Source organism: Branchiostoma floridae, chromosome 15, assembly GCF_000003815.2.
Source record: "Branchiostoma floridae strain S238N-H82 chromosome 15, Bfl_VNyyK, whole genome shotgun sequence".
Classification (NCBI taxonomy): Eukaryota; Metazoa; Chordata; class Leptocardii; order Amphioxiformes; family Branchiostomatidae; genus Branchiostoma; species Branchiostoma floridae.
The window spans coordinates 275,537-302,323 of NC_049993.1; the positions used below are offsets into that span (position 1 = coordinate 275,537).

General features: G+C 40.8%; 1 protein-coding gene and 1 long non-coding RNA gene across 2 annotated transcripts in view; one reads left to right on the forward strand and one right to left on the reverse strand.

Annotated features, from left to right (window-relative positions):
- The window catches only part of LOC118432516 (cyclin-G-associated kinase-like), a 41,269-nt gene extending 17,637 nt beyond the window's left edge, over window positions 1-23,632 (forward strand). Inside the window, exons 13-24 of the mRNA XM_035844125.1 lie at window positions 6,145-6,293; window positions 6,764-6,886; window positions 8,249-8,382; window positions 8,890-9,084; window positions 9,352-9,469; window positions 10,920-10,999; window positions 11,797-11,987; window positions 12,481-12,522; window positions 13,397-14,767; window positions 16,693-16,841; window positions 18,986-19,162; window positions 20,681-23,632. Coding sequence (XP_035700018.1) covers window positions 6,145-6,293; window positions 6,764-6,886; window positions 8,249-8,382; window positions 8,890-9,084; window positions 9,352-9,469; window positions 10,920-10,999; window positions 11,797-11,987; window positions 12,481-12,522; window positions 13,397-14,767; window positions 16,693-16,841; window positions 18,986-19,162; window positions 20,681-20,782 — 2,831 coding nt within the window. The 3' untranslated portion in view covers window positions 20,783-23,632. The remainder of the gene's footprint in view (window positions 1-6,144; window positions 6,294-6,763; window positions 6,887-8,248; window positions 8,383-8,889; window positions 9,085-9,351; window positions 9,470-10,919; window positions 11,000-11,796; window positions 11,988-12,480; window positions 12,523-13,396; window positions 14,768-16,692; window positions 16,842-18,985; window positions 19,163-20,680) is intronic.
- The window catches only part of LOC118432517, a 6,946-nt gene continuing 3,391 nt past the window's right edge, over window positions 23,233-26,787 (reverse strand). Inside the window, exon 2 of the long non-coding RNA XR_004833096.1 lies at window positions 23,233-25,149. This is a non-coding gene — a long non-coding RNA (uncharacterized LOC118432517). The remainder of the gene's footprint in view (window positions 25,150-26,787) is intronic.

Below are 26,787 nucleotides of genomic sequence, written 5' to 3' on the forward strand. Positions count from 1 at the left end.
TATGAAGAACACAATTTGAGTTAGAAAGTAAGTCAAGAAGTAAGAGTAAATCTATTCAGGTGAAGTAATACTCTAGTATTTTCTACCTACATGTACAGTACCATCATGGTAAACTTTACCGTAAATTACGGTGTGCGTAATCGTGAACACGCCGTAAATACGATCGTAATTACGGCCGTATTTACGGGGCGGTATCACGTGGAAACCGGGCGAAAATATTCAGAATATTCATGTTTTGAACACCGTGTACACGGAATATTCATGAGAACATCATTAATTATTAATCAAACTGCCTGATTTGCGGCAGAAATTTAGCGGCACCTGACCCGTAGGGCGGGAACCGCCGCATGCGTAGCGTAACTAGGCTGTTTTTTTAAAGTAAATCGCGAGCCGATCTTGGGCGATTTTCCTAACAAAATCTTGACTGCACAGCAGAACGATCCCCATAACCATGTTCTCTTGTATTAATGGAAAGTATTTCTCCAAGAGAAAAATACGTGTATGCAATTAATACGGAGCCAGATACAACGTCAAAATAAAAATTTTTAAAAACGCCTGTTTGCCGAAAATATAACGCAACTGGTTTACACAAGTCACCGGCAAGCTTTGATATTGACGCCGGGCGTGATCAGCGATCGGGAACATCCGCTAGCGCTCGCAGAAAACCACCGTCGAATTTTGATAGGAATATCTTTGCACCATTAGCGTTCGACAAATACATATCTGGAATGGTGCAACTATTTTAGAGCTACTACGTCCTCGCTACCTATTAAAAAATTCCCAAAGATGTTATAGTGAGACAATTTTCTCCTCGGTATGACCAAGGAGCTGATAAAAGCTCCTTGGTATGACACATGCAGCCGGCGTGTACACGCCGTAATTACGACGTCACGGCCGTGTATACAGTTTTGTGTGGTGTTTAGAAAGTGGGAAATGTTGTCAAACTTTGGTGTTTAAGCGGAAATATGAGGCTTGCATTGTTGAAATCGAAATCAATAGATGTTCGGTGTGTGTGAATGCGTTTATTAAACGTTCAGATACCGGTAGAATTGTAGCAAAATGGGTCTGACCCGCCCGACCGGGCTCTCCCACCGCGCCGCTCAATTTGATTGACACATGTGGCCGAGGCACGGCTTCTTTGAGTGGTGTAGCGGTCTTTGACGGCATGTTCAAGAACGCAGGCCCGTATGTACTGTACTTGATAGCCCGGCGTGGCAAAAGTGTGCAACAAAGGTCTTCATTCATTCATTGTTACAACAATCAGCACGGAGCTTGTTTTTCCGTCGTGTTTGAATTTTTTCTTGGTTTAATCTGCTAGTGCCGATGAATGTATTTTTAATATTTTGGAACGAGATGTATCGCGCGCGCATATCGTGAACCCACATGGTAAAGTTCAACACAAAGCGTGTAGATATTTCTCGTATCATTTTATATAACGTCCTTGCTCGTATCGACGATTTGTTCTATTTGTTAGACACATTCAGTTGCGATTTATACTGGTATATGGCAAATAGGTATATGGTACAACCGCAACTCAAGATGACAAAAGCATGGACTTTCTTAATACACTAGCACATACACATAGCGATGTACCTACCGTATTTCCAACAATTGGAGTAGATGATGGTTGATCGGGTAGCATCAGAATAATGATGGAAGATGTGGTATAAACTTACCTTCCAGGTTGTAAAGGTTACATGTGATGTAGTGTATATGTGTTGTTGTATATTATCAGCAACTCATTACACATGAGTCTAGAGACGGGTTGCGGGCTGTCTTCAGTGTTCTCTATATGTGCTTTAAAGTTTCTCACTGGTAATTCTGGGAAGTTCGCAACTACAGTACAGTTGTAGATGATGAAATCAATAAACAAAATTTAAAATTGGGATAGAAGGTCACCACTGTTAACAGCGATATTTTTTTTACAAGCGAGTTTGTTTTTGTTTGGGGGCTCATTCGTGCAACCCCCTCTCAAAAGTTCTTTCAGTATGAATCGGAAATACACAATTTCTGAAATATATGGACGATGAGTTCTTTAATGCCATTTTTTATATTAACATTTTAAAATTAAGAGATCATGATAGTTGTTGCCTCATATCGATGTCAGTTGTTAAACCAGGACGTAAGACTCTAGGATCGCTGCAAGGCGACCAGGAGCGGCCGTCAGCGATGTTCCGTCTCAAGAGCTCCGTCAGGAACAGGTAGGTCGTGTTGGCGGAGCTGCACCCTCGACGATCATCATTATGCCAAGGAAGCTAACGGATGGAAACTCGAATTCCTTTATTCTGGCTTAGAAATATATCTAATATGTCTATGTCTAAATACATAGCAGAAGTAAATGTAATGTTAGTTGTAAACGGCAACACAACTTTGAACAGGTACGGTTAGTTAGTTACACCAACAGAACTTTGAACAAAATACGATTAAAATAATAAAAACATTAAAAACACATAAGGTTAAAAGTGCCCTGTATTGGTTTCGTCGGTCGACAGTCCGACGACCAGCAGCGGCCGTCAGTGATGTTCCGTCTCAAGAGCTCCGTCAAGAACAGGTAGGTCTTGTTGGTGGAGCTGCACCCTCGACGACCATCATTGTTCTAAGGAAGCTAACGGATGGAAACCCGAATCACTTTATTCTGGTATAGAAATATAGCTAACGATGTGTAACTAGTAGTACATGGTAGAAGTAAAAGCAATGTTAGTAACTTACTTACGGCAACACAACTTTGAACAGGTACGGTTAGTTAGTTTTGCAAACACAACTTTGAACAGACAAAATACAATTAACAAATACATTAAAACACATAAGATTGAAAGTATGACCTGGAGTATGGATGAAGTATGCCCTGGTCGACTGCCCGACGACCAGTAACGTCCGACGGCGATGTTCCGACCCAAGAGCTCCCTCAGGAACAGGTAGGTGTTCATGCCGAGTTGCCCCCTCGACGAGCAGCAGTGTTTCAAGGAAAAAAAGCAAAATTCCTAGCCTAGACAAGTAGCTAATGCCGTCTAATTAATAATCAAATTATCTAGAAATACTAGTAGTAACTTATGACCAGACACAACATCCTTTATTCATATTACATGCATATATATATATATATATACGTAGTCAATTTATTATACATACAAATCGTCCATTCATGCGAACCATACATGTCTGAAATAGTCCACAGATCTATTTGTACTCCTTGAGAACTTCGCACGTAGCGATCCATTTGTAGTGGGAATACTACATCATGACCACCCCGCCCCCGTCCTGCCTTGAGCCGGCGATATTGCTTTGTGCCAAATTCCTAATTGGTCATACTTGAGTCAAGTACAGTTTGAATGAAAATTTACGACTCGATTAACAAAACTCTTGTTTAACAACTTCTCGATTAACAACTTTTGTGGCGGTGTTTTCCGACTCTCTAAAAAATACTCGACCAAGACTCTCACCACAATGTTACATCACATCTAGCACCGAAAACTTGCGTCGTCCGGCTGCAAAAACTCCGAGAACTAGTATTGGAACAGTCTATTATAATAGGGGGAAAACGTCTCTCATGGGGTGATTCTAAAGTTCATTGAAGTAAACAAAATGGCAACTTAGATATTCCATAACGGTTGTTAGATGTTGCTACATATTCAAAGGAAGCTGGCCAAGTTACTTTTGAAAAAAAAAAGTTAATTTGACATTTTTTGATAAAATTGTCCCCAGCTGCTGCTGCTATTACAACGTCCCCTAAATCGTGGGAATTCCAGTACAGAAGTTCGCTACATCCAAGTTGTACAGGGCGGCGGTCCTTTGATCTAGTATCATATGTGCCGGGCGCCGGCGACTAAATCAATCAATTTTGACAGCACTAGCTATCTGACATGTCCGCGGAGAAACCTGGATACCTACCGAGAAACTATCTCTAAAATCTGTAAAAGAAATCAAATTTGACTAAACTAATACTAAAATGTACATTTACAAATGTATGGATTCAATCTTTTGCGCCAGGTTCTGGTTTAAACTAATGTAGTCAATTATGTACGATGTTTTCACATAGTTTTGTTTCTTCACACGAAAACTGCCTCCTTCGTCTTCGTAAGCAAATACATTAATCTTGTCACCATTGAATCAGTCTTGCAAGACCGAAATGGCGATTTCACCAGTGTCAGAAGATTTCTCCGACTGTAGTTCTTTGATTGATCACATTACTATTTTGTATTACACATTTTTGGAATGAGATCGCAGAAAATAAAGATTTAATGTGTTCGTGAGCAAAGCGCTGAAAGTCAGCGTAGTCCCATCCAGTCTCAGATCGGCAGAGCGGCTAGATCGCCCAAATAAGACCGCGATGAACAAACAACGTGGCCACGTCGGCTGGAGAAAAAAATCTTAGTTAGCAATTAATTTTCAACAAGAAAGACTCGTACTCTGATCATTGCCAACAGCTTATTTGTCTAAAGCTATTCCGAAGAGCAAGTAATGATAAAGTTTACTTCTGTCCCCTATTAGAAGTGCCTCACACATATCCTAGTGGTCACGCACGCTGCGTATTTTGGGGTCAATGACCTAATGTGCGCCGCATGGAATGCAGAAAACTTCCGATGAATTACACAATCTAATCAATCCAACATACACAGTTTTCTCATTTAAGAGTATATAAATATAAAACTAGTGTTGGGGTTCCCCGATATATGCGGTCTGATTGGTCAAGCTACAGAATTCTTTCTTTGCTGAACCGTGATGCCTTGCGCCCACCGCGTCCAACCAAATTTTCTTTGTTTGAAATGTTACATTTCTAAGCGCAAAAAAACGCTATATTCCACGATTACATTGCAATATTCTCGTAAAGAAATGTACAATTATAAAAACCTTTAAAGAAAGCATGCATTTATATAGGATTTGTGGTGCCTTGGGAGAATTTAGCGTTGCCTGGGAATGACAAATATATGGCCATGGAAATATCAAATCTACGGCGCCCCCCAAAATGCGTAACTTATACAGAGGAACAAGGGCGTAGAATAAACTTGCTAGTGTTGCACATGGTATTAATGGGCATGGAAGATTCTCCTGGATAAATCAATCATCCGGTGATTTGGGCCGGGTAGAAGCTGCATGGGTCGTAGACCGCCGGCCGAGTCCAGTACCCCACCGATCAGCAGAGCCAGCGTCGCTCGGTAGAGTTTACTTGTCTTATAATATTTTGACACCAGTTATTCCATAAAATTATCTAATATTCAGTATAATAAAAATTGTAAGACATTCTTTATTTGTTAACATATGTTAAACTGTGATCAAAAGTTGCTATGTATTATGTTTACTATTGTTCCCTCCTAGATCAAGTCCGCACGCACATCCACGCACGCTGTGTATTTCGGAGGTCAATGACCTAAATTTGCGCCGCTTTGAATGCAGAAAACTTCCGAAGGATTACACAATCCAACCACATTCTTTTTATTCCAGAGTATATAAGTAATGAAAGTATAAAAATAGCATTGTAGATTACAATTTCGTATACACAAAAAAAGGACTGCCAATGAGAACGCAATCCGCTAGCAACCTAAAGACGCACGACCGCGGGTCTGCGGTTAGTACCCGCCGTTACGTTGACTTTACGACGGTCACAGGAAGGATGCCCGGCATTCTTACTATTCATACTGTCGTAAAATCCAGGCGCTAATCAGTTCTTACGGCGAGGACACGCTGCTCATTATCGACCTCATTAGCGTTAATGAGCTAGCGGCACCGTAATCTGGTGTTCACCGTAAACGTGTACACGATCGTAATTACGCCGTGTTTACGTTTTCGAAATTACGTAATTACGGTAAAGTTTACCTTGCTGGTACTGTACATGTACATTGTATACCTACAAATGTCAATGATTTTGGCATGACTGTACACTGTAAATAGCAGATTCATGATCTTCTACTGTGTGTTGATGCATGTTTATGTTTTACAGTTTTGTAGACCAGCTGGTTTTGTCAGCATATGGCATTCCATGGCATTCAACATGTCAGCTGGGTCTTGATAAAGGTGGCTTCTAATGCTAAGGATGGAAGTTTTGCAATATTTAGAAAAATACAAGAAGACAGTTATTTGGAAAACCAGTAAACTAAGACTGGACAAACAACAATGAAGACTCACCTTTGTAACCATCTTGTTCCCTAGTTATGTCTTTCCCAGCAGAGGGCATTGAAGCTACTATCAAAAACAACCTGGAGGAGGTGAGGTTGTACCTGGACTCCCGACACACAGGGCATTATGCTGTTTATAACCTGGCACAGCGTACCTACAGACACCACAAGTTCCACAACAGGGTAGGTTTTACACCATGTCTCATTATTGGAACATTGAACATCTACTAATGAATAAGGGCAATTCAAAATCCTTCAGCACTGATTGTATTATACAAAAACAAACATGTAAGTACAAGCCTGTACAATTGGATTATTAATCATTGATATAAAGATTAAAGATGGGGTTTCATCCAAAAGACCTGAGATAAGTGTAGAAATGTTTGTGTAATTTCCATCAAAATGATGTGATTGATCACATTACATGTTTATCTTCTATGGAGTTTGGTCACTTTCTTTTCTAGCATGGAATTATGAAAATCTCAAGATGGCTTCTTGGCCAATGTTTGATTCATATCCTGAATGGTATACACAATGTCATGTACATGTAAGATATTGGCATATTTTTTTATTTGTTTGTGAAATGTCTTCCGGTGTGGCAAACTTGAGTGAAAAAGAAAAGAGAAAGAATTGACTTTTTCATGGACTTTCAGGTGTCGGAGTGTGGCTGGCCACCCAAACGTGCCCCGTCCTTGTCTAACTTATTTGCAATCTGCAAGAATATGCTGCAGTGGCTGAGACAGGATCCCAGGAACATCTGTGTGCTGCATTGTTTGGTGAGTAGAAATGCCTCAACCAGGGCTCCAAATATCACCTGTGCTGTCCAGGTATACCTGCACCTAACCTACACTGGTCCATGTGCTGGATTTTATACATAAATGTCCTATGATGTAGGTGTGTATGGATTGTTATTAGCTGCATTGATACTGGCTATATAGATATAGATACAGATATCGATAGGCATCAGTTATGCAAATTGTTACCTAACTTGCATAATTAATGAGAAATTGTTATTACAGTGCTAAATGATGTAAATTCCATTCTTGTGACATTTGGCGGCAACATGTACGTGAAGTTGAACATGCTGACATAAGTCATGCAAATTAGGGTCTCATTTACATAATTCATGAGACAATATTTGGTATAAAATATTGTTATTTTGGTATAGAAGATGATCAATTGATATATTTTATGCAAATGAGGACCTGAGATCAGAATCATCTTTATTGAGTCTTAGACATACAAATACAAGATAAAAGACAGATTAAAATACCTAGCTCAGCCCTTTTTCTGGACTTACGACGTTCAGAGGGCGCAAGGTAAGACATATTAAAGAAAGAACAATTGTGTGCATCGGACTGCTGAAAGACAAACTGTTTTAAAATTCTGTAAACATATTGCACAAGAAGATGGCAAAATTAACATATGATATTGCACTTTTTGAATATTGCACTATTTCATATAAGGTTACAACTATCATGATCAGCAGCTTGAGAATAGACCCAGAGGTTTTTCCCACCCAACTGCATACTGCACACTTTCGTAACTTGCGTTTCAGCTGGCGGACTTCGCGTTCCTTGTGGCTTACAACACACAGAGATTTTAACTTCGAGCAGTTCTCGCTGTTAACCCATCCCCTACTACCAATTTCAATAGTGACAAGAGTAGCTTTGTAGGTGCTGTGCATGTCAATTTCACTTAATAATTCCTCATATTTTGCCCGTTTCCTGTCCTCGGCACTACGGGCGTTTTTTTCGAAGGGTACAGTGAGTTCAATAACAGTTGGTGTTTGTTTGACCGGGTCTTGTATGGTTATGTCTGGGACAAGTGACGTGGGTAGAATGTCCAGTGGAATGTGTACCCCCTGCCGCTGAATCTGCGCTCAAGTCGCTCCTGATAATCAATGAGAAACATTCATAATAGGTCACAAGTGATCGCCTTTCTTGCTAACAGCAATGTACTACAAATGTCCATCACTTAAAACAATCTTCATACATACAGCCAGGCAAAAGGATAGAACACAAATATAACACACCTACAGCAACAATTAAATAATACTTAAAAACAATAAAACTGTTGCCATGGCAATATTTTTTATTCCCACACTTATTTGTATCATTGCTTTGTCTTTATTTCAGGATGGAAAAGTCTCTTCAGCTACTGTTGTGTGTGCTTTTCTGGTGTTCTGTAAGCTGTTCACCTCCCCTGAGCCAGCTCTCTACATGTTCAGTATGAGGAGGGCTCCTCCTGGCATTGGCCCTTGCCATAAGAGGTAAGCAACTCAGCCTTTGCAGTCAGGATACTGATCGTCTTGTAAAATAACCTAATGAAAGTCAAAGTCAATCAGACAGCATTTGGGGCGTACATTGTACATATTCAGTGACAACTTAGAAGGAGAAGAACATACTATGTACTAGATATCAGCTATAGATACATGTACATGTACAAGGACATGTTTGCATGATTAATGAGAAATTGCTAATACCTTAGTGGCAATTTAATACATGTACATTATGCAAGTGGGTCGTAATGACCAGGTGGTTGACTTGAAGGGGTGGTCACTTGGGCAGGGTTCAAGGTAGCAGAACACAGTATCTATGCGCGACCCCCTAGGTCCATGACGCGGGTACATACAGTAGTATGGATAGACTTGTTGAAGGAGAGGTTGAAAGCCTTATTTGAGGTGCATCCCGATACATGTATAACCTGTGCTGCGTGGTCACGGAAGGTGTTGACTCTGATGAGACTGTTGACGATGTGTCCATTTCCCTGTGTGCAGGTACATTGAGTATGTTTGTGATATGCTGGGGGACAGCGCAGTCCTTCCCCACAGCAGGCCGCTCATGCTGAAGGCTGTGGTGATGAAACCTGTTCCACTCTTCAACAAGCAGAGAACCGGCTGTAGGCCATTCTGCGAGGTGTACATTGGGGATGACAGGATTCTCACCACCTCAGAGGAGTATGAAAAAATGAGGTCAGCCTTATCTTTATTATAGGCTGTTCATATTAATTCACAACAGATGAGACATTTACTGCAGACACTGTAACTCAGTTGAAAAGCAATACATGTAGACTAGGCTGAAAATGTTTCTAGCACCTTTTTGATTCTTGTTACATGCTGCATTCAAGAATGGCCTGATGTGTCATTTAGTGTAGATTGAACGATTTACCTCATAATTCTTCGGCAGTATCTTTAAAACCATGGCACCAGAAAGATTGAAGTTGATGTTCCCCCATGCAGTGGTTTCTCAGTTGAAGATGGCCGTGTTGTTATCCCCGTGAACCTGCTGGTAACAGGAGATGTGGTGGTCCAGCTGTACCATGCTCGATCAACATTCGGCGGCAAGATGCAAGGCAAGGTCAGTTGACACAGATGGTAATAACTTCACTTAATGTACAAATTGCTATGTCTCAATGTGTTTTGTAATGTCCCACTTGGGTTAAAGTAGTGCTAATATTACAGATGCTGGGAACACTAACTACCTTACTTACTCACTATCCAGTTTAGCGTCAGTTGTTCCTGCAGGGCTTGGATGTTGCGGGATGTCATTCGGGACTGATTGCTTATCTGCAGCTGCCTCTGTCAAGGGGGTTGGCCTCTTACATGTTCCGTTTGCGATTATCTTGCTTGACATTGTCTACCCATCTCCTCTTAGGTTGACCTCATGGTTATAACCTTTCTTGACCAGTTGTCACTGACCATTCTTTGCACGTGGCCATATCAGCAGAGTCTGATGTAATGCCAGATGTCATGGAGGCTGTGTAAACCTAGCCTACACCTAAGCTGTTCAGATGGCACTCTTTCAGACAGTCTTGTCCATCTGATCATGCTCAATCATGGCATTGTCACACCTCTCTAGCCTTCTGGAGTCTTTCTGCAGACATTGCCCAAGTCTCTGAGGCATACAACGTTACGATTCTGACACAGTAATTAAAGACATGACCACAGTTTATGAACGGGATGTTGTATTGTGAAGATGCTCATGGAACCCCTTCCTAGCAGACTTAATCCTGGCTGTTACAGCATCTGCACAGCCGACAGACCGGCCAATAATGTCATCCCGGTAACAAAAGGTGGGGACTGACTATCCTGAGGATTTTTGCGGAGACAGTGACTTCCTGTGTAGGAGGTTCAAGAGGGGGATGCGTAGTTGGCCCAATCACCGTAGCCAAAAATGTTTGATTGTAATGATGAATTGTTGGTATCAAAATCACACAATAGTTTACCAGTGCCCTGTGGATTGCTTTGTAGCACAAATTGATTTTGATTATATTTTCTTGGGCATTCTATTAACTATACCTGACAAAATAAATCATCACTGTAACATCAGTGCAGAGAGGCACTGTGAATTTTCTGGCACATGTGCACAGTGCCTGAAAATGAATAATTCTGATATTTCCCATCCTAATCCCGGCAAAAATACTGTAAATGCAAATCTTAATTTCACTGGGATCTAATTTTGCGGTAGCGGGAAAAGGGACTTTTCGCGGTGGTTTTAAATTCGCAGTAGCACCATGCACTGTAGTCTCTTACTGCCATGGAAAATGTTCGTGGTGGTTTTAAGTGTGCGGTCAAGAACATTAATAAATACTTTCTGCATTTACAGCATCGCCAACCCATCAAAATTATGATTGTGTATGCAAAGGGGACACAGTGTTTAAAATGTTTTAACCAACATGCATAGTTTACAGCTATTTGATGTTCCATTTAAACTGATCCTTACTGCATACTCAACATGAGATGGTAATCTCTAACTTGTACCAAATTGAACATAGTGCATGTACCTAACTGTGTTGTTTTTATTCCAGGTGACGTCCATCAAGATGTTCCAGGTTCAGTTTCACACAGGCTTTGTTGATCCTAAAGCCTCTTCCATAACATTTTCCAAGTAAGAAGTTTCAATTAGAAATGATTCTAAAATGTATCCACAGGAACAGTTCAGTCTAAAATAATGTGGCATTATCTAAACTATCTCTTGATATGTACCCCAGTGCCGTATAGATACCTACTGTGATGAGTGTACAATTCCTATCTTCTGGAGTGATGGCTTCTCTTGACTTGATTACATGTCAGCCCCCTCCCCCCTGCAAACTTTTCAAACTTGTATCTAGGCCACCTATTTTAGAAGTATTGGTAAGACTGATTTTTCCCAAGTTAAAGTGACATCTCATGAGAAATGCAGCAACTGTAAATGGTTAACATTGGAGTTTCTGGACATCTATCATCATCCCAAAAACTTCTATATTTTGGTACCAACAGATGCAGAAAGGTTTAATCTGTTTTCCAAGTTTTAGAAGGTTTTGTTGTGTTTCTTTTGGGAATTAAGGTTCAACATTTCTTGTTTGACTGTCAACCAGTCTTGGAGTGCTACTATGTGGTGTAGTGGAAGTATGTTTCATTATACGTGACATTGTACTATGCATACATGTATAACTTATTGGAAATCATGTTATTGTTTTTTTCAAACCTGCTTCACTGAATCTCAAGATAAAATAGTAAGACAAAGAAGTAAAATTGATGTGCCTTAATTGACAATGATTTGTCTTAAAAGTTTTACAAAATCATGAGCAGCTGAAAACTGTACTGTCAATTATGGCCTTGATACATGTACAACATTGTTACTTGTACAAGCTAATGCCTATGGCTGAATAAACGTGTGTATCTGTGGTGTATGTGTCCTTTCAGGTATGACCTGGATGCCTGTGACCTGGCTGACAAGTACCCAGACCTCTTCAGTGTAACCTTTGAGCTGTCTGTAGGACAGGAGCCACAGAAGAGGTCACCTGTCCCTTGGGAAAACTTTTCCCCAAAAGGCATCAATCCTAAGATTCTGTTCACTGCATCAGAAGAATACTCACAGGCTATTGCTGACTTTGGTAAGCTTCGTACACACATTACACAGCTGTAAATCAAGGGGAGATGTTAGTTGACATATATGCATCGAGCTGGTGTGTTGCGCCGAAGGGGGTTATACCAGCTATATAGAATGATACAGATACAGATGCTTAGACACACTTGCCAAAAATCATTCAAATCTGTCAACCTGCCAGGTAATAAGGCCATGTAGATTGGATATACATGTAGATGTAGGTTCATACGTTTTCGCATAGTGATTTTCATAAGGTTCGTACATTTTCACATAGCGATTCATGCAAATCTCATAGGGTTCGTGCAAATGCCTAGGCACTCTTGTGTATGGACTAGAAGTGTCAACCCTTTATGCCAGCCATATTTGACGGCTGTCTATCCAAACAGACCCCGTACGGTTGGATGAATGGTTGATATACTACTATGTTTTGTCTTCATTGCTATCAACAACTGGGATGAAAGGATCATTTTGCTCAATACAACATTTTGCCTGTTTTCCAGGTAAATTGCAAGCCACAAGTCAACCATCAGGGCTCCCAGCAGGTACGTTGTACATGTACTTCTGTATGTGGTGTGTGATATGTGGGTGTGTACCTACCCTACATATACCTACATTTGTAGTACGTTGACCTCCAGGTAGTCGGGGGACAAGGTAGACGTGAAGATAGATCATAGAGAGCTGTCTCCAGGCTCATCTTTGTGAGATGTGAAAGTGTCAATGTGAGACAGTAGGATTCTTATCAGAATGGTCACTCAACAGGAAAAAGTATTGTCGTGATGGAACAATGAATTCACCATGATACCCATATAGATACTCGATGTGAAAGTATCACACTTACTACGTTTTAGTGCTTGTATGTTTGTGCTACATCAGTACATGACTGGTACAGGAAATTTAGGTACAGGTCGGGTCCAGGTCCAGAGGATCAGGTCCCGGTCCAGACCTGAACCTGAACCTGATTGTATGTGAAAACTTGTGAATGGGTGAGGGAGGAAATGGAGTGTTTACGTTGGTTTTGAGTCTGCGGTTAGTAGAGCTATTGTCACATACGCTGCACTTCTTGATAAATATACATGAGTATATTCATTGTTCAAAGATCGGGTCTCTGTTCAATTTATTTGTGCTTTAATTGTATGTCTTCATGCGTCTTCATTTAAGCAGTAACTCCATTACAACATAATATGTACAATGTATTAGGCTCTATGGCAGATAAAATGCACTCAAAGAATGCTGGGACAGTTTGTGGTCAATCCATGTTTATATTGTAGAGTTCACTGTGAAGCTTCCGCTGTAAAAACCGAAAACATAAACCACCTGAAACATTTCTGCATGTGTAGTATTATGGGACCTGATGTATTCATCAACAGGATTCCATAGAGGTCACATTGAACCTTACATCAGCTCTTTTCGCCATAGGTCGGACTGAGAGAGCAATGATCACCCCCTACCAGGACCACTCTGGCCAGGACAGTGATGCCTCGGATGCTTCACCTTCACACTTTGACCAATCAGGAGAGCCTCCATCCCCCACAGAGGAACCAGAAGGACAGGTGGCGCAGTCTGCTGAAGAACACCTGGAACTGATGGAGGAAGAAGAGTCTGATGATGAGTGGGCAGTCTGGTCCAGACAGAGGAGTGGGCAGGCAGATGGTGCTGATGCTGATGATACTGTCAGCCTCCAGCAGCTTGCTGAGGAGGAAGAGGGCACCAGCAAATCTGCATTTAACCTGTATAGCACCGACCTCCAAAGTACTGACACCTCTGCAGAGGGTGTTGCCATAGATCTGCTGAATCTTGGAAGCGAGAACCCTGCTCCAGACATATTGGAGGGTAGTCGTGAGCATGGCCCTGACTTGTTGGGTGGTGGATTGAAGCCATCGCAATCCAATGCAAGTAGTGTCAAGTCAAGTTTGGAGAACTTGAGCAACCTAAACCTCCTTTCAGGACCAGATCAGATTGACCCCAGAGCAAAGCAGAATGGATCACAGATAGAGAACTTGCTTGGTGATACTTACGGGCCAATTCATCAGGACAAAGAGATAATACATCCCAAGGGTCCAAAGTCTTCACAAGGAATGTTTGACCCATTTGCAGACTTCTCAAATGACAAAGTAGATGATACCACATTTGACCCATTCACTTCACCCTCCAAAAGCCAGTCAGGGAGCAGTCAGAAGAGCGCTGATGATTTTTTCAAGGTCATGGAGAGCACACCCTCCCAGGGACCGTCTGAGACAGATCTGATGGGCACCTGGGGGCACCAAGCCAGTGCCACTCTTACCCATGTGTCCACAGACCCTAATCTCTTAGGTACTTGGTCACCCAATACCTTCCATCAGAGCCACTCCCAGCCCAACCTCATGGCGTGGGGTGGCACTAGCCCTGGTAGCAGTGGAAAAAACACTCCCATCAGTCTGAGTGGGAGGACAAGTCCCGTCACTTCCCCCAGCCATCAGCCAAAACCAGCAGGCAAAGTCTACGACCCATTTGCAGACTTGGGGAACTTCAGGAGTCATCTGACTCCAGGAAACAACAGCGAGCCAGCAGCAGCTAAACAGGCAGGTAGCAGCTTTGCCTCCCCAGGGCAGGGAACTGCCTCCCCAGGGCAGGGGTGGGGTGGAGGTCAGCAGCAGCCATGGCAGCAGGCTGGCAGACCAATGGGAGGGCAGATTCCACAGTCATCTCCACAGCAGCAACAACAAGCATTCAAGTCCAAACCAAATTATAACATCAACCTACCAATGACAGATAAGGACAACAGATCCAGATGGAATCCCTCTGCATATGGTAAGATTTTTGTTCTTTTATTAAGCTTTTAAACACAGTCACATGTCATGAATCTTAACCCTGTAGCTGCTGCATATAAGCATGTGGCAAAAACATCGCAATTTAGAGTGTGTTTACTGTTATGACAAGGGTGATTACATGTAGACTTCATAGTTTTAGTCTTCAGTACCTAAATTGTGGAAGATATTTGAATTTCACATCCAAAAACTTGTATATGATCTACATGTACCTGTATGCATCTGGCCTCTTCCTCTTTATTATTCTATAAAAAAAATTATGATTTTATCTCAACATTGTACGATTGAATAGTGATGGACTAAATTAAGTCGTGAGCTTTTACTTGACACCATGGCCCTGCTTATTCCCTTCTGCATTCAAGGAGCTTCACAATGTTCAGGTGAGATGTGCCTGTTTATCTGTCTTGGACAACACAAGCTTTGCACTAATCAAGCAACTGTCACACAGACATCTTTCAATCATGCTCTGTCACAAAGACCTCAGCCATCTGTCAATCATGCTCTGTCACAAAGACCTCAGTCATCTGTCAATCATACTCTGTCACAAAGACCTCTGTCATCTGTCAATTATGCTCTGTCACAAAGACCACAGTCATCTGTCAATCATGCTATGTCACAAAGACCTCAGTCATCTGTCAATCATGCTCTGTCACAAAGACCTCAGTCATCTGTCAATCATACTCTATCTCAAAGACTTCACAGTCATCTGTCAATCATGCTCTGTCACAAAGACCTCAGTCATCTGTCAATCATGCTCTATCACAAAGACCTCAGTCATCTGTCAATCATACTCTATCTCAAAGACTTCACAGTCATCTGTCAATCATGCTCTGTCACAAAGACCTCAGTCATCTGTCAATCATGCTCTGTCACAAAGACCTCAGTCATCTGTCAATCATGCTCTGTCACAAAGACCTCAGTCATCTGTCAATCATGCTCTGTCACAAAGACCTCAGTCATCTGTCAATCATGCTCTGTCACAAAGACTTCACAGTCATCTGTCAATCATGCTCTGTCACAAAGACCTCAGTCATCTGTCAATCATGCTCTGTCACAAAGACCTCAGTCATCTGTCAATCATGCTCTATCTCAAAGACTTCACAGTCATCTGTCAATCATGCTCTGTCACAAAGACCTCAGTCATCTGTCAATCATACTCTATCTCAAAGACTTCACAGTCATCTGTCAATCATGCTCTATTTCATAGACTTCACAGTCATCTGTCAATCATGCTCTGTCACGAAGACCTCACAGTCATCTGTCAATCATGCTCTGTCACGAAGACCTCACAGTCATCTGTCAATCATGCTCTGTCACAAGGACCTCAGTCATCTGTCAATCATGCTCTATCTCAAAGACTTCACAGTCATCTGTCAATCATGCTCTGTCACAAAAACCTTAGTCATCTGTCAATCATGCTCTGTCACAAAGACCTCACAGTCATCTGTCAATCATGCTCTGTCACAATGACCTCACAGCCATCTGTCAATCATGCTCTATCACAAAGACCTCAGTCATCTGTCAATCATACTCTATCTCAAAGACTTCACAGTCATCTGTCAATCATGCTCTGTCACAAAGACCTCACAGTCATCTGTCAATCATGCTCTGTCACAACGACCTCACAGCCATCTGTCAATCATGCTCTATCAGTCATATCAGAATCAGTCATAGCAATGCAGGTGTAGGTTCATGTGTGCTTTGGAGCTGTATGTTTTATGTGAATATCTAAATGTCAATGATACCTTTTATCTGGTGCCTGACTACTATAGGGAATCAGACGAGGTAGAGTAGGATTGATTCCAGGTCATGCTGCCAAAGTAAAGGATCTCATCCTTGATCCATAGCCAGTTTTTCTGGTATAGGATCATGTAAAACTAATAAGTAATGGGTATTGATATTATACAGGTGCACGTCCAAAGGTGGAAGAAACAGCTTTTGAAGACCTACTGTCCCAGCAGGGCTTTGCCTCCTCTGCTAAGAAAAGTGAGCGTGTCTCCTTGAAGGAGTTGAGGAAAGAACTTCGAGCAGGGGAAACAGACCCGCAGAAACTGAAGGTATATCACTGCACTGTTATGTACTATTTTTTGCTTAACATTTGAAAGTGGGTTTTGTATGATGGATTCCTAATCAAATTTAATACAATAAACCTGCAATAAACCACACTTTTGTGCAATGCAATGAGCACCATGATTTTGTGGAGCCCACAGCACCCTCATGGAGCCCCCCTGCCACTCTCATAGTAATGCTGTGGACGTTACACCAAAATATTACTCTCATGTCCCTAATAAACGTACCGGGACGTTTATTTTTTTCAGCCTCACAATCCACCCGGTACGTTCTTATTTTGGACGGTACGTTTATTTTTTTTTCTGAAAATTGGGGCTTTGCTTAGCCAGGACCCTCAAAGAGTTGAATTTTGGGGGTTTCTGCCCATATTTCCGCGGTATTTTTGCTCAAAATTCCCTATTTTTTCGGGCGAAACGGCGCGGATTTCCATGAGCGTGTACGCGTACGCCGTACTCTTTCGGTGATTTCGGTCGATCTCGCTATGACGCTACGAAGTAAATGTTGTTCTTGGGGGAAAATAAAACACCACACTGACGTTTTGAAATGCAATTTTTACATAAAGAACTTTTAGTTTTAATTTAGTAGTAGTTTATAGTCTCTGTTTACATCGTAAACCAGCACCTTCCACGAGGAATTTCCCGCCGGTCTTGTGGTTCCATGGCCGCTTTCGGCAGCGAGGCGGAAGAGTGATTCGTTCACATAATAAATGCTGGACGTAAAAATAACAACTATAACTTCGTTTCCCTTGTGATATGAGTTTTGACGCCGCAAATTCTCCCAAGCGACAGGAATTCGTCGGTAAAAACAGCAAGTTCATAATCATTTCTAAGCATCAAACCGCCATAACTTTCCTTTGTAGATGCATGTGCCATCATGCCGAGATGGTCACGTCGAAATAAAACTTTCTCTACGTAGGCTTATTTCTTTGACAAAAATCAACCTCAGTCTAGTTTTCGCATAACTAACTTTCATTTAATAGATTTTAATCGTTTTTATACCGTAATCAATGTATTTTATGCTACACATCAGGAATCTTGTTGCGATATTTTACCTTGGTAAAAATGGAGTCGTCCACTGACCCTTAGTGACCTTGTTTATCAGCTGCTGCGACGCCATGTTAGAGAATAACGCAAAGACGGAGATTTCCATTTTTGGCCCGCGGAGTACGAAAATTTGGACAGCTTACATGCATTTCAAGAACCTAAAACATCAGATACATGAACGGACGGTCTATTTGTAAAATCTGCCCATATAGCCTTCCAGTCTGCACAGAAATGACGATGTATAGAAGGGTAGAAGTGCAAAGAGTCTGAGATGAGAAAAAAAACGCCACGTGAATTCAACAACACTTGGCATAAAATCACATAATTTTGTGTAATGTTTCCTTTATTCAATGTCTCCTTCATAAAGAGTCCAAGTTGAACCGACATTTTGCTGATGTAGTACAGAAAAAAAACGTGATCCCCTCGTGGATAATTTACTATTTAGCGCAGCGTAACTTGGCCGGCCACGCGCCCGTGACGGCAGTGTTGGCATAGCGGCCGGACTGAAAATCGTCTGGCCGCGATCGCATTCGACAGGTGACCGCTATAGACTATTTCTTAATGCTTAGGTCAAGGGGAAAAGTAGCATGGTCACAGTTAAATACATGTCAATTTGGTAATTTTCCGGGGGGTATGTTTATTCCGGGGGGTACGTTTATTAGATATTGACGATTTGTCCGGGGGGGTATGTTTATTTCGGAGGGTATGTTTATTAGGGACATGAGAGTATGATTGTTTGAATACAAGTGAAAAAGGACATATATTATATGCATTATTCATCTGCTACAGTAAAAAACTGATGCTGGTGACAGATTTGACTAATTGTGCATTGATGAATTATTGTCAGAGGTATGAAAAGTCAGCAAAAACGATTTCTGAGACTTCAGGAAGTGATGAGTGTTGTAAGAGTACTAGACATGTTTGCTCATTTTGCAACTGTATTGTACAGTTTAAGGTATAGTTGAAAACATTTTGTTGGAAATGGCCAAAAGTTGATGCACACATGGATGTCATTCATGCAATCAAGTCAACATGGCTTTACCAACAGTGAGACAGTTACAAGGTAACATTAAACTTTTTCCCCACAGATACTGGACTGGATAGAAGGAAAGGAGGGGAACATTCGAGCTCTTCTCAGCTCCCTGCACACAGTTCTGTGGGAGGGGGAGCACAGATGGAAGGAAGTGGGCATGCACCAACTGGTGCAGCCAGACCAGGTCAAGAAATACTACAGGAAGGCTTGTCTATCTGTCCATCCTGACAAGGTACATGTGTGGTCTATGTGTCCATCCTGACAAGGTACATGTGTGGTCTATGTGTCCATCCTGACAAGGTACATGTGTGGTCTATCTGTCCATCCTGACAAGGTACATGTGTGGTCTATCTGTCCATCCTGACAAGGTACATGTGTGGTCTATCTGTCCATCCTGACAAGGTACATGTGTGGTCTATCTGTCCATCCTGACAAGGTACATGTGTGGTCTATGTGTCCATCCTGACAAGGTACATGTGTGGTCTATCTGTCCATCCTGACAAGGTACATGTGTGGTCTATCTGTCCATCCTGACAAGGTACTTGTGTGGTCTATCTGTCCATCCTGACAAGGTACATGTGTGGTCTATCAGTCCATCCTGACAAGGTACATGTGTGGTCTATGTGTCCATCCTGACAAGGTACATGTGTGGTCTATCTGTCCATCCTGACAAGGTACATGTGTGGTCTATGTGTCCATCCTGACAAGGTACATGTGTGGTCTATCTGTCCATCCTGACAAGGTACAAAAATGTACATGTGTGGTCTATCTGTCCATCCTGACAAGGTACATGTGTGGTCTATCTGTCCATCCTGACAAGGTACATGTGTGGTCTATCTGTCCATCCTGACAAGGTACATGTGTGGTCTATATGTCCATCCTGACAAGGTACATGTGTGGTCTATCTGTCCAAACAATGATTCCTTTTTTAAAGCTGCCAGAATTGAGTGAGTTGCTGTATTACATGCAGGCAGTTTGGATAATAGCCAAATGTGTGTTTTGTTGATTGAAGGTCTCTGTAGACTGCTTTTTCATAAACCAAAAGATATGAAACTTGGTACAATTATTAACAATGTAAAGACCAAGAAGTGTGTTAAGTTTGATTTCTCTCAGAAGTCGGAAGAAAGAGAAAGAACAAAGTTGGCTACAGAAACTTTAATCAGCCCACCCCTGATCCACGACCATAAAATCCGCTCTCATACCTCACTTCACCCCAGGAATGAAAAATGAAAAACTGCTTGGATTTCAAACATATAAATAAATGGGCATGTGGCTTAACAAGAAATGCAGCATGATACATTGTGCAGGTTCAGTTTCTTACAATAGCTACAAGTGTGTCAGGGACATTATCAATTACACGTTAATTGAGGCTCTCATTTCTTCCGACGGGCTACCAGGGGTGTGGTCATCTTGAACTCAACTCAGTCACTCATAAAAATGTAAAAAGTAAATTGACATATTTTAATATCAGGAGGATATATGCCTTTACCTTTGTGCCAAATTTCAATTCATTCCATGAAAAAATGAACCTGTTATAAAACCAATGGCATTACTTTCTGAAGCACCCTCATATGTTTCATGGAGTTAACTGATAAAGTTGTAGTTCTGTACTGGGTCATCAAATTTTCTTACCTTTCACTGACTAAGTTCCTTTCCATGTTACAGACTGAATCTTGTAGGATAATTTCACATGTAAGCACAGGTTCTACTTTTGTGCCTGTAACATAGGAACATATTCTGTGCCCTACAGCATGTTGATAAACCAACAGAAGAAATGGCCAAACTCATCTTCTTTGAGCTGAATGCTGCTTGGGCAGAATTTGAGGAGCAAGGTAGCAAGCCACTGTACTAGGAGTAGTCCTGACAGACCAGGCCAGTAGAGTGGGCAGAGGTGGCAGCAGGGCTGCTGAGAGTACTCCAACAACACACACTTCCCTTCTACGTTACAAGTGGTGTCCAGCATTGTGTTTGAGCTGAAGAAATAATGCTGCTGGTAATGTACATGTGGGCCCACATTGCCTTAGACCTTAGACCCTCTCAGAAATGTACTGTACATGTAGCATTGTTGATGAACATGTACGTGTACATAGCAAAAGATTAAATGCACAACATTGCACCATTGTAATAACAGCCACATTCCTTTCTAGTATGTAATGTTAGGCCACAGCAAGTAAATTTTATGGATGACATCTACTGCGGGCAAAAAAAAAGAAAAATAAGGCAGGTAAAAAAAACTAGATGGCTATATTTTCAAATTGAGAGACCAGAAACAAGAATTGTAGCAATAAAACATGGTTTTATAACCAGCGAGAATTTTGTTCCTGTATTCAATAATACACTGATGATAATGATGCTCATGTTAACATTCAAATCATTTTACAGAATAATACTTGCAAGCATTTTTATGACAAAGAAAACTCATTATACCAAGGCTGACTTCCTTGTCTCTATATGCAAATTGTTAGCTTTGTAAAAGTTTGTTAAGTAAATTCCCTGACTGCCAAAAAAAGTGGCTTTAAAACTTTTCTGGATGATACACATGTATGTAACCCATACACACATGTAAAAGGAATAAAAGTGTATAAAAGTGAAAAATATGCCTTGCGCCTCTCTGTTCATATTCTTCTGTCATCTAACAGAGTTTTAATGCCTGTAGAAAGTAGAAATTTAGACATTGCTGACTTTCAATGCAGTTGAAATGGTCAAGGCTATAAAGACTTTTACAAATTTTGACCCATGCCATCTGCCCAAAACTCCACACTGCCTGATTGCTTGGCCAACTTGCAAAATGTCATATTCTTTGATGCCCTACTACTCTTTGTTTACTCAAAGGGGGTGGTCATTGAACAAATGTCAAACATTTTGTGGCCTAAATTCTTCAGCAATGACTATAAGGACTGATATAGTACAACAAGTTGTACCAGTGCCACCCTGCCTTACTACCTTTGTACTACCCCGGGTAACAGACGTGTAGTTGATCAAGGCAGAATCTGTAGACGTCATCTTGCCATTAGCAAATAAAAAAATGTGCATCTGCCCGTGTGTAGGATGTTTTGCGAAGGAACATTCAAATCAATGTGCGTGCTGATTTTATCCATAGTATTTTCTTGCTGTGGTCTTATTGAACATTCCAGTAATTAAGTGTGATAATTTGATGCTATGTTATACCGGTAAATGCAATGATTCTTCCTGAATATATATGTGTACGTGTATGTCTAAATGAGTTTCTTGTTAAAGAAAATGTGTGGGTCATCATATTGTCTATCCTTAATGAAACAAGGTTGAATGCAGAGAATACAGCATTAAGAAAGTGCCCTGGCACAGAATATTATGGTATGACAGGTTTACAACCAAAATTTGTAGGTCTAAATCTTTTCAGTATTGTACAAAGTTGTAGGACCTACAATTATCAAACAATTGTCTTCTGTAAAGCCCACAACCTATCAATTGTTCACCATCCCACGCACATATACACGTACACTCTTTCTATGACAGCTGTTGGTTAATCCTATGAGTACACAATGTTATACTACAGTTTTTGTAAAATTTCTCAAAACTCAGAATGTTCTTGTCACAGTAGCAAAATAAGAATCTGTTTTGTGTTAGTCCAGGGAAACTTAAAAATTGCTTCACAGCGATCTTATCCTCATCCTGGAGATTGAGCATGCCACATTTTACAGCAGCTATGCAACTGTCGTGCCGTATAGTTCTAGTTGTAGGTGTGTTTGTGTGTGTGCGTGTATTGGAAGCTAATGGTCATGTACATGTAGATACTCTATTGGCAAGATGCCATCAATCAGTGACTGTTTGACTCTCAGTACAGGGCAGGATGTGTGAAACCTTCATGCTTTTATCAATTCCTTATAGGGCATAGATGTGTTCAAATTATATAATATGTGTATTAGAATGTCTGCAAGCTTCATGTAGTAGGGTCACTATTATGTTCATGACATTATAGTCAACTTGTTTAGCATGAAAAGGAAAATGCTTGTAAAGATAAACTTGTTTGCAGCTGTATTGGAGTAAATGTTCTCTCAAATAAACTTGTAGAAGTTTTACTGCAACACAATCAACGACCAATATGTACACCAACATGAAAAATTTGTCTAGATTGCGTATTTTCAATGGTACGTTTAGTGTGGCTTTCGGCTGTCACATTTTGCAGTTTCCATTGCACAATGCATGACCAGGCTCTTCTGTGTTTCCTCCTTTTTTGACATGTCAGGTATCTGCAATGTGTCTGACCAGTGGTTTAAGTTAGGTGCATTATTTTGCACAGACTGAGTCTTGATAAGTCTTCAAGAAATGAGAAGTTTTTATTGATTCTTGTGATATAATTATATCCCATCTTGATCTTTGTGTTTGCACAACAGAGGGCTTAAGATTATGTAAAAATGGTTTTCCAAGAAGAATTCTATGAGAGGTAGAGAAAGCGTGCTCAATATTATGGCAGTTTGAATGTGTGTAGATGTATGATTTCATGTAGATAGCTGCTGCCAAGAAATGGGAAATGAGGTCATTACTCTCTCATGGAAGTGTGGTTGCTTGATAATATGATAAACATGATATCTTGTAGATACAATGTATTTCTATAGTGTTATGTTACATGTAACCTATAAGAGCAATGTCCTGATGAACCCCAAGCTCCAAATTTGTTGAACACGTGGATGTATATCTATTAAATAAAAACAAGCATTCAGACTGAAACTCTTCATCTTCTCTTCACTTTAATATTTAAGTTCGTCTACAATCTAGTCTATGACATGTGTGTTGGTATTGATGTTGTCTGTTGTTCTTCTTGTGTCTTTATGTGCCTAATATTTTGACAAGGTAGGTATGTATGTACAGAGTTAAGAATGGGCACAACAGATGGACTGTCCCCATATTTCTAGGGATGCATTCTTTTGATGGATTTTACCAAAAACTGCATTTTTGTAAAATAGTTTAATTCGAGTCAATACGGTCCACTGTGGTGGTTACTCGTGTCCCAGTCACAGCACACAGGGCTCCTGTTGTGTTGCCATCAATCAGATCAGGAAGAAGCAAATTTATTCTAGTAAGTCGGAAGTCAATGACAATAAAATGTTCGATCTTCATTCTGCAAGCTATACTATTTTAAGTAAGATCTCTGCTTCCCTTTGAAATTCCCCACATCTGATGAATAATACTAAATTTCAGTTCCCTTGAAACGGAGCTATCTGTATATGAACCTGATCAGCCAACCACCTCCTAACCTGGAATCCGTCCAATTAAACTCCCACTGGGCAAAGTCTTACCGCGTGAAAATCCTACCGAGGCGATTACCTCGACCGTGGAGAGAGCCTATACTACATGTAGATACGTAGGCCAAGCCACGAATGACCATAGCACTACTCACCACTGCTCAATCTTGTAATATCAATGACCCTCTGCTAACGGCTAACCCGTGACGCTCTTTACTAAACCAGCCGCCTTTCTTGTTGTCCTCGGAGAGTATTGATCAAGCTCCAGTCAACAACCACAAAGGATTTAAAAGCGGCACCAGCCTTCCAGCGGCTGTTTTGAATTGAGTACACATGTAATGCCTATACACCGAGTCGTCCGTACAAGAAAAACGAGTTTTGTTGCAGCCAAGAATGTTTTGGCTGTTCACAAACTGAAACAGCAAAGCAGCTTAGTTATGGTGCTTTTATTGATTTTTTGTAGAGATCAAAAACGTATGCAATGGACTATGAAATATCTTTTTGGCTGATAACAGATGGGGTCGTAACATCGAAATCTTTCATTTTCTAGAAAACAACATTAACAAACTTAAAGGCCAATACGAGGATCAGTTGCTTCACGATGTCAGGGACAAATGCATTTGAATTTCCGCCAGTTTGTCCATCAGCATGCAACATTTGTCATTGGAAAAGTCGGAGGTAAAAAGTACATTTCGGGTTACTGTTTATTTTAAGTTCGTCACACTGGCCATGCAATGTTCTACGAACATGTTTGTACGACAGAGGAGTTCCTTTGCTCACAAGTGTTGAAATTCTAATCACACGGTATTTCTGTATGAAGCCCCTTACGCCACGTGGAAGCTAGTTGTAATAGGAGTGAACGGGAAATGGCAGTTTGTCAGCACAGCCGACCCAGAACTCCAAACAGCTATGCCAACATCTTGCCATTTCCTCGCCCTCCGTCATCGTGACGTCATCGCTCCGACCAGCTAGTTTACTGCTGACCGTCCGCTCGGACCTGGAACGGGAAAGAAGCGCTTTCAAAAAGTGCTCAAAGTATTACTAATCGTATACATGAAACTTTCACAACCCGCAACAAATTGAAGAATAGTGGGTTTCACGGCTGGATGTAACTGTACAAAGAATTGAGAAATGGGTATATATATATATATACTGGTATGGCCATCCTTACTTTTGTCTGAACAAAGTTAACAAAAATATTTGTAATTGACCATTATAAACACAGTAACAACCCCAATCTTTTCTGGATAAACTTGAGCAAAGATATTGACTAACTAGAAGGGTAATATTTGGGCTCTTTTCATCTTTTCTAGTACAAAACAGGAATATTTCAAAATTGTATGGACCTCACTTAAACACATGTTGCCAAGGGAATCCAAAATATACACATATCACTAACGTGTTTGTGGTGTGTTGTGTGAACCTCATTGAATTTGCAGTCTCTAGTAATTTTCAGTTACAATGTCGCGGTGGACTATTGTCATGACAAGGGAGAAACCGAAGGGAGAAATTCGAATACCTCATTGAAATAACGTTTAACAACATTTTGGTGACGTAACGCTAGTTCACCTTTATCCACGGGGGAACCTATGTCGGTTGGTCTGTAACGACAAGGGATGTAGGGATATTATGTCGACGGACGGTGGTTCTAAACTGCAATATTTTCACAATATTGAAGTTTGAAACCACCGTCCGCCGACTTGATATCCCTAGATACGCAGTTGTTAAGAACAACGGATATAGGTTACCCCTGTGGATAACGGTGAACTAGCGTTATGCCTGATTTGTATATTCTATTTATGATGATAGAACTTGCTTGTCGCAAGTGATGTATGTCTCAAATAGAAACATACCATCTAAGTTTCTCATTGACTCATACAAGTTGATGGTCTGGTGGGGAAAAAACAGATAAAAAGTATGAAAGTCTTGTAGCATTTTCTAATGAGAAAGAGAAAGTAGCTGCCATTAGAGTACAACTTTCTGTCATATCTGCGTTGAAAAAGGTCAGCCAGGACGTAAATAGGTGGTAAATGATAATGATCACCGCAGAAAAAGGTTTAGAGTAGAGTTCGGAGACCACATACCACCATTAAATAGATGCCATATCATTTGCATAATATGCACATAATTGAGAACATCTTTGCTTAAGCTACCTTCATGCCTAAAATAATCCGTCGGTAGGGAAAATTTAGTCATTTCTAGTTTTTGTCACATCCTACCAACACACCAAGTATGAAACCAATCCATCCAGCCGTTCTTGAATTATCTTGTTGACATACAAAATAACCACATCTTTAGAAAATAACCACATCTTTAGAAATTAACCACATCTTTAGAAAATAACGAATACACTATAGGAATATTTCTGGCTCTATCGAACGCTTTCGATTATAGGAAATAAGGGTTTTCTTTAATACAACCAGTTTTTGGCGACGCCTCAGGGGCTAGCCTAATAGCTATCAGAACTCAACCTTAACCAAACCTATAATTCATATCAATTGCAAAGCTATCAATCAAGTAAACTTAAGTCACACGCGCTTCTTAGACATAGATATAGACGAGAAACATTCATGGAACCAAATTGATTGTGTTTGCAAAACAAAAACATAGGCATTATAAGAAAAGTGAAAACTGA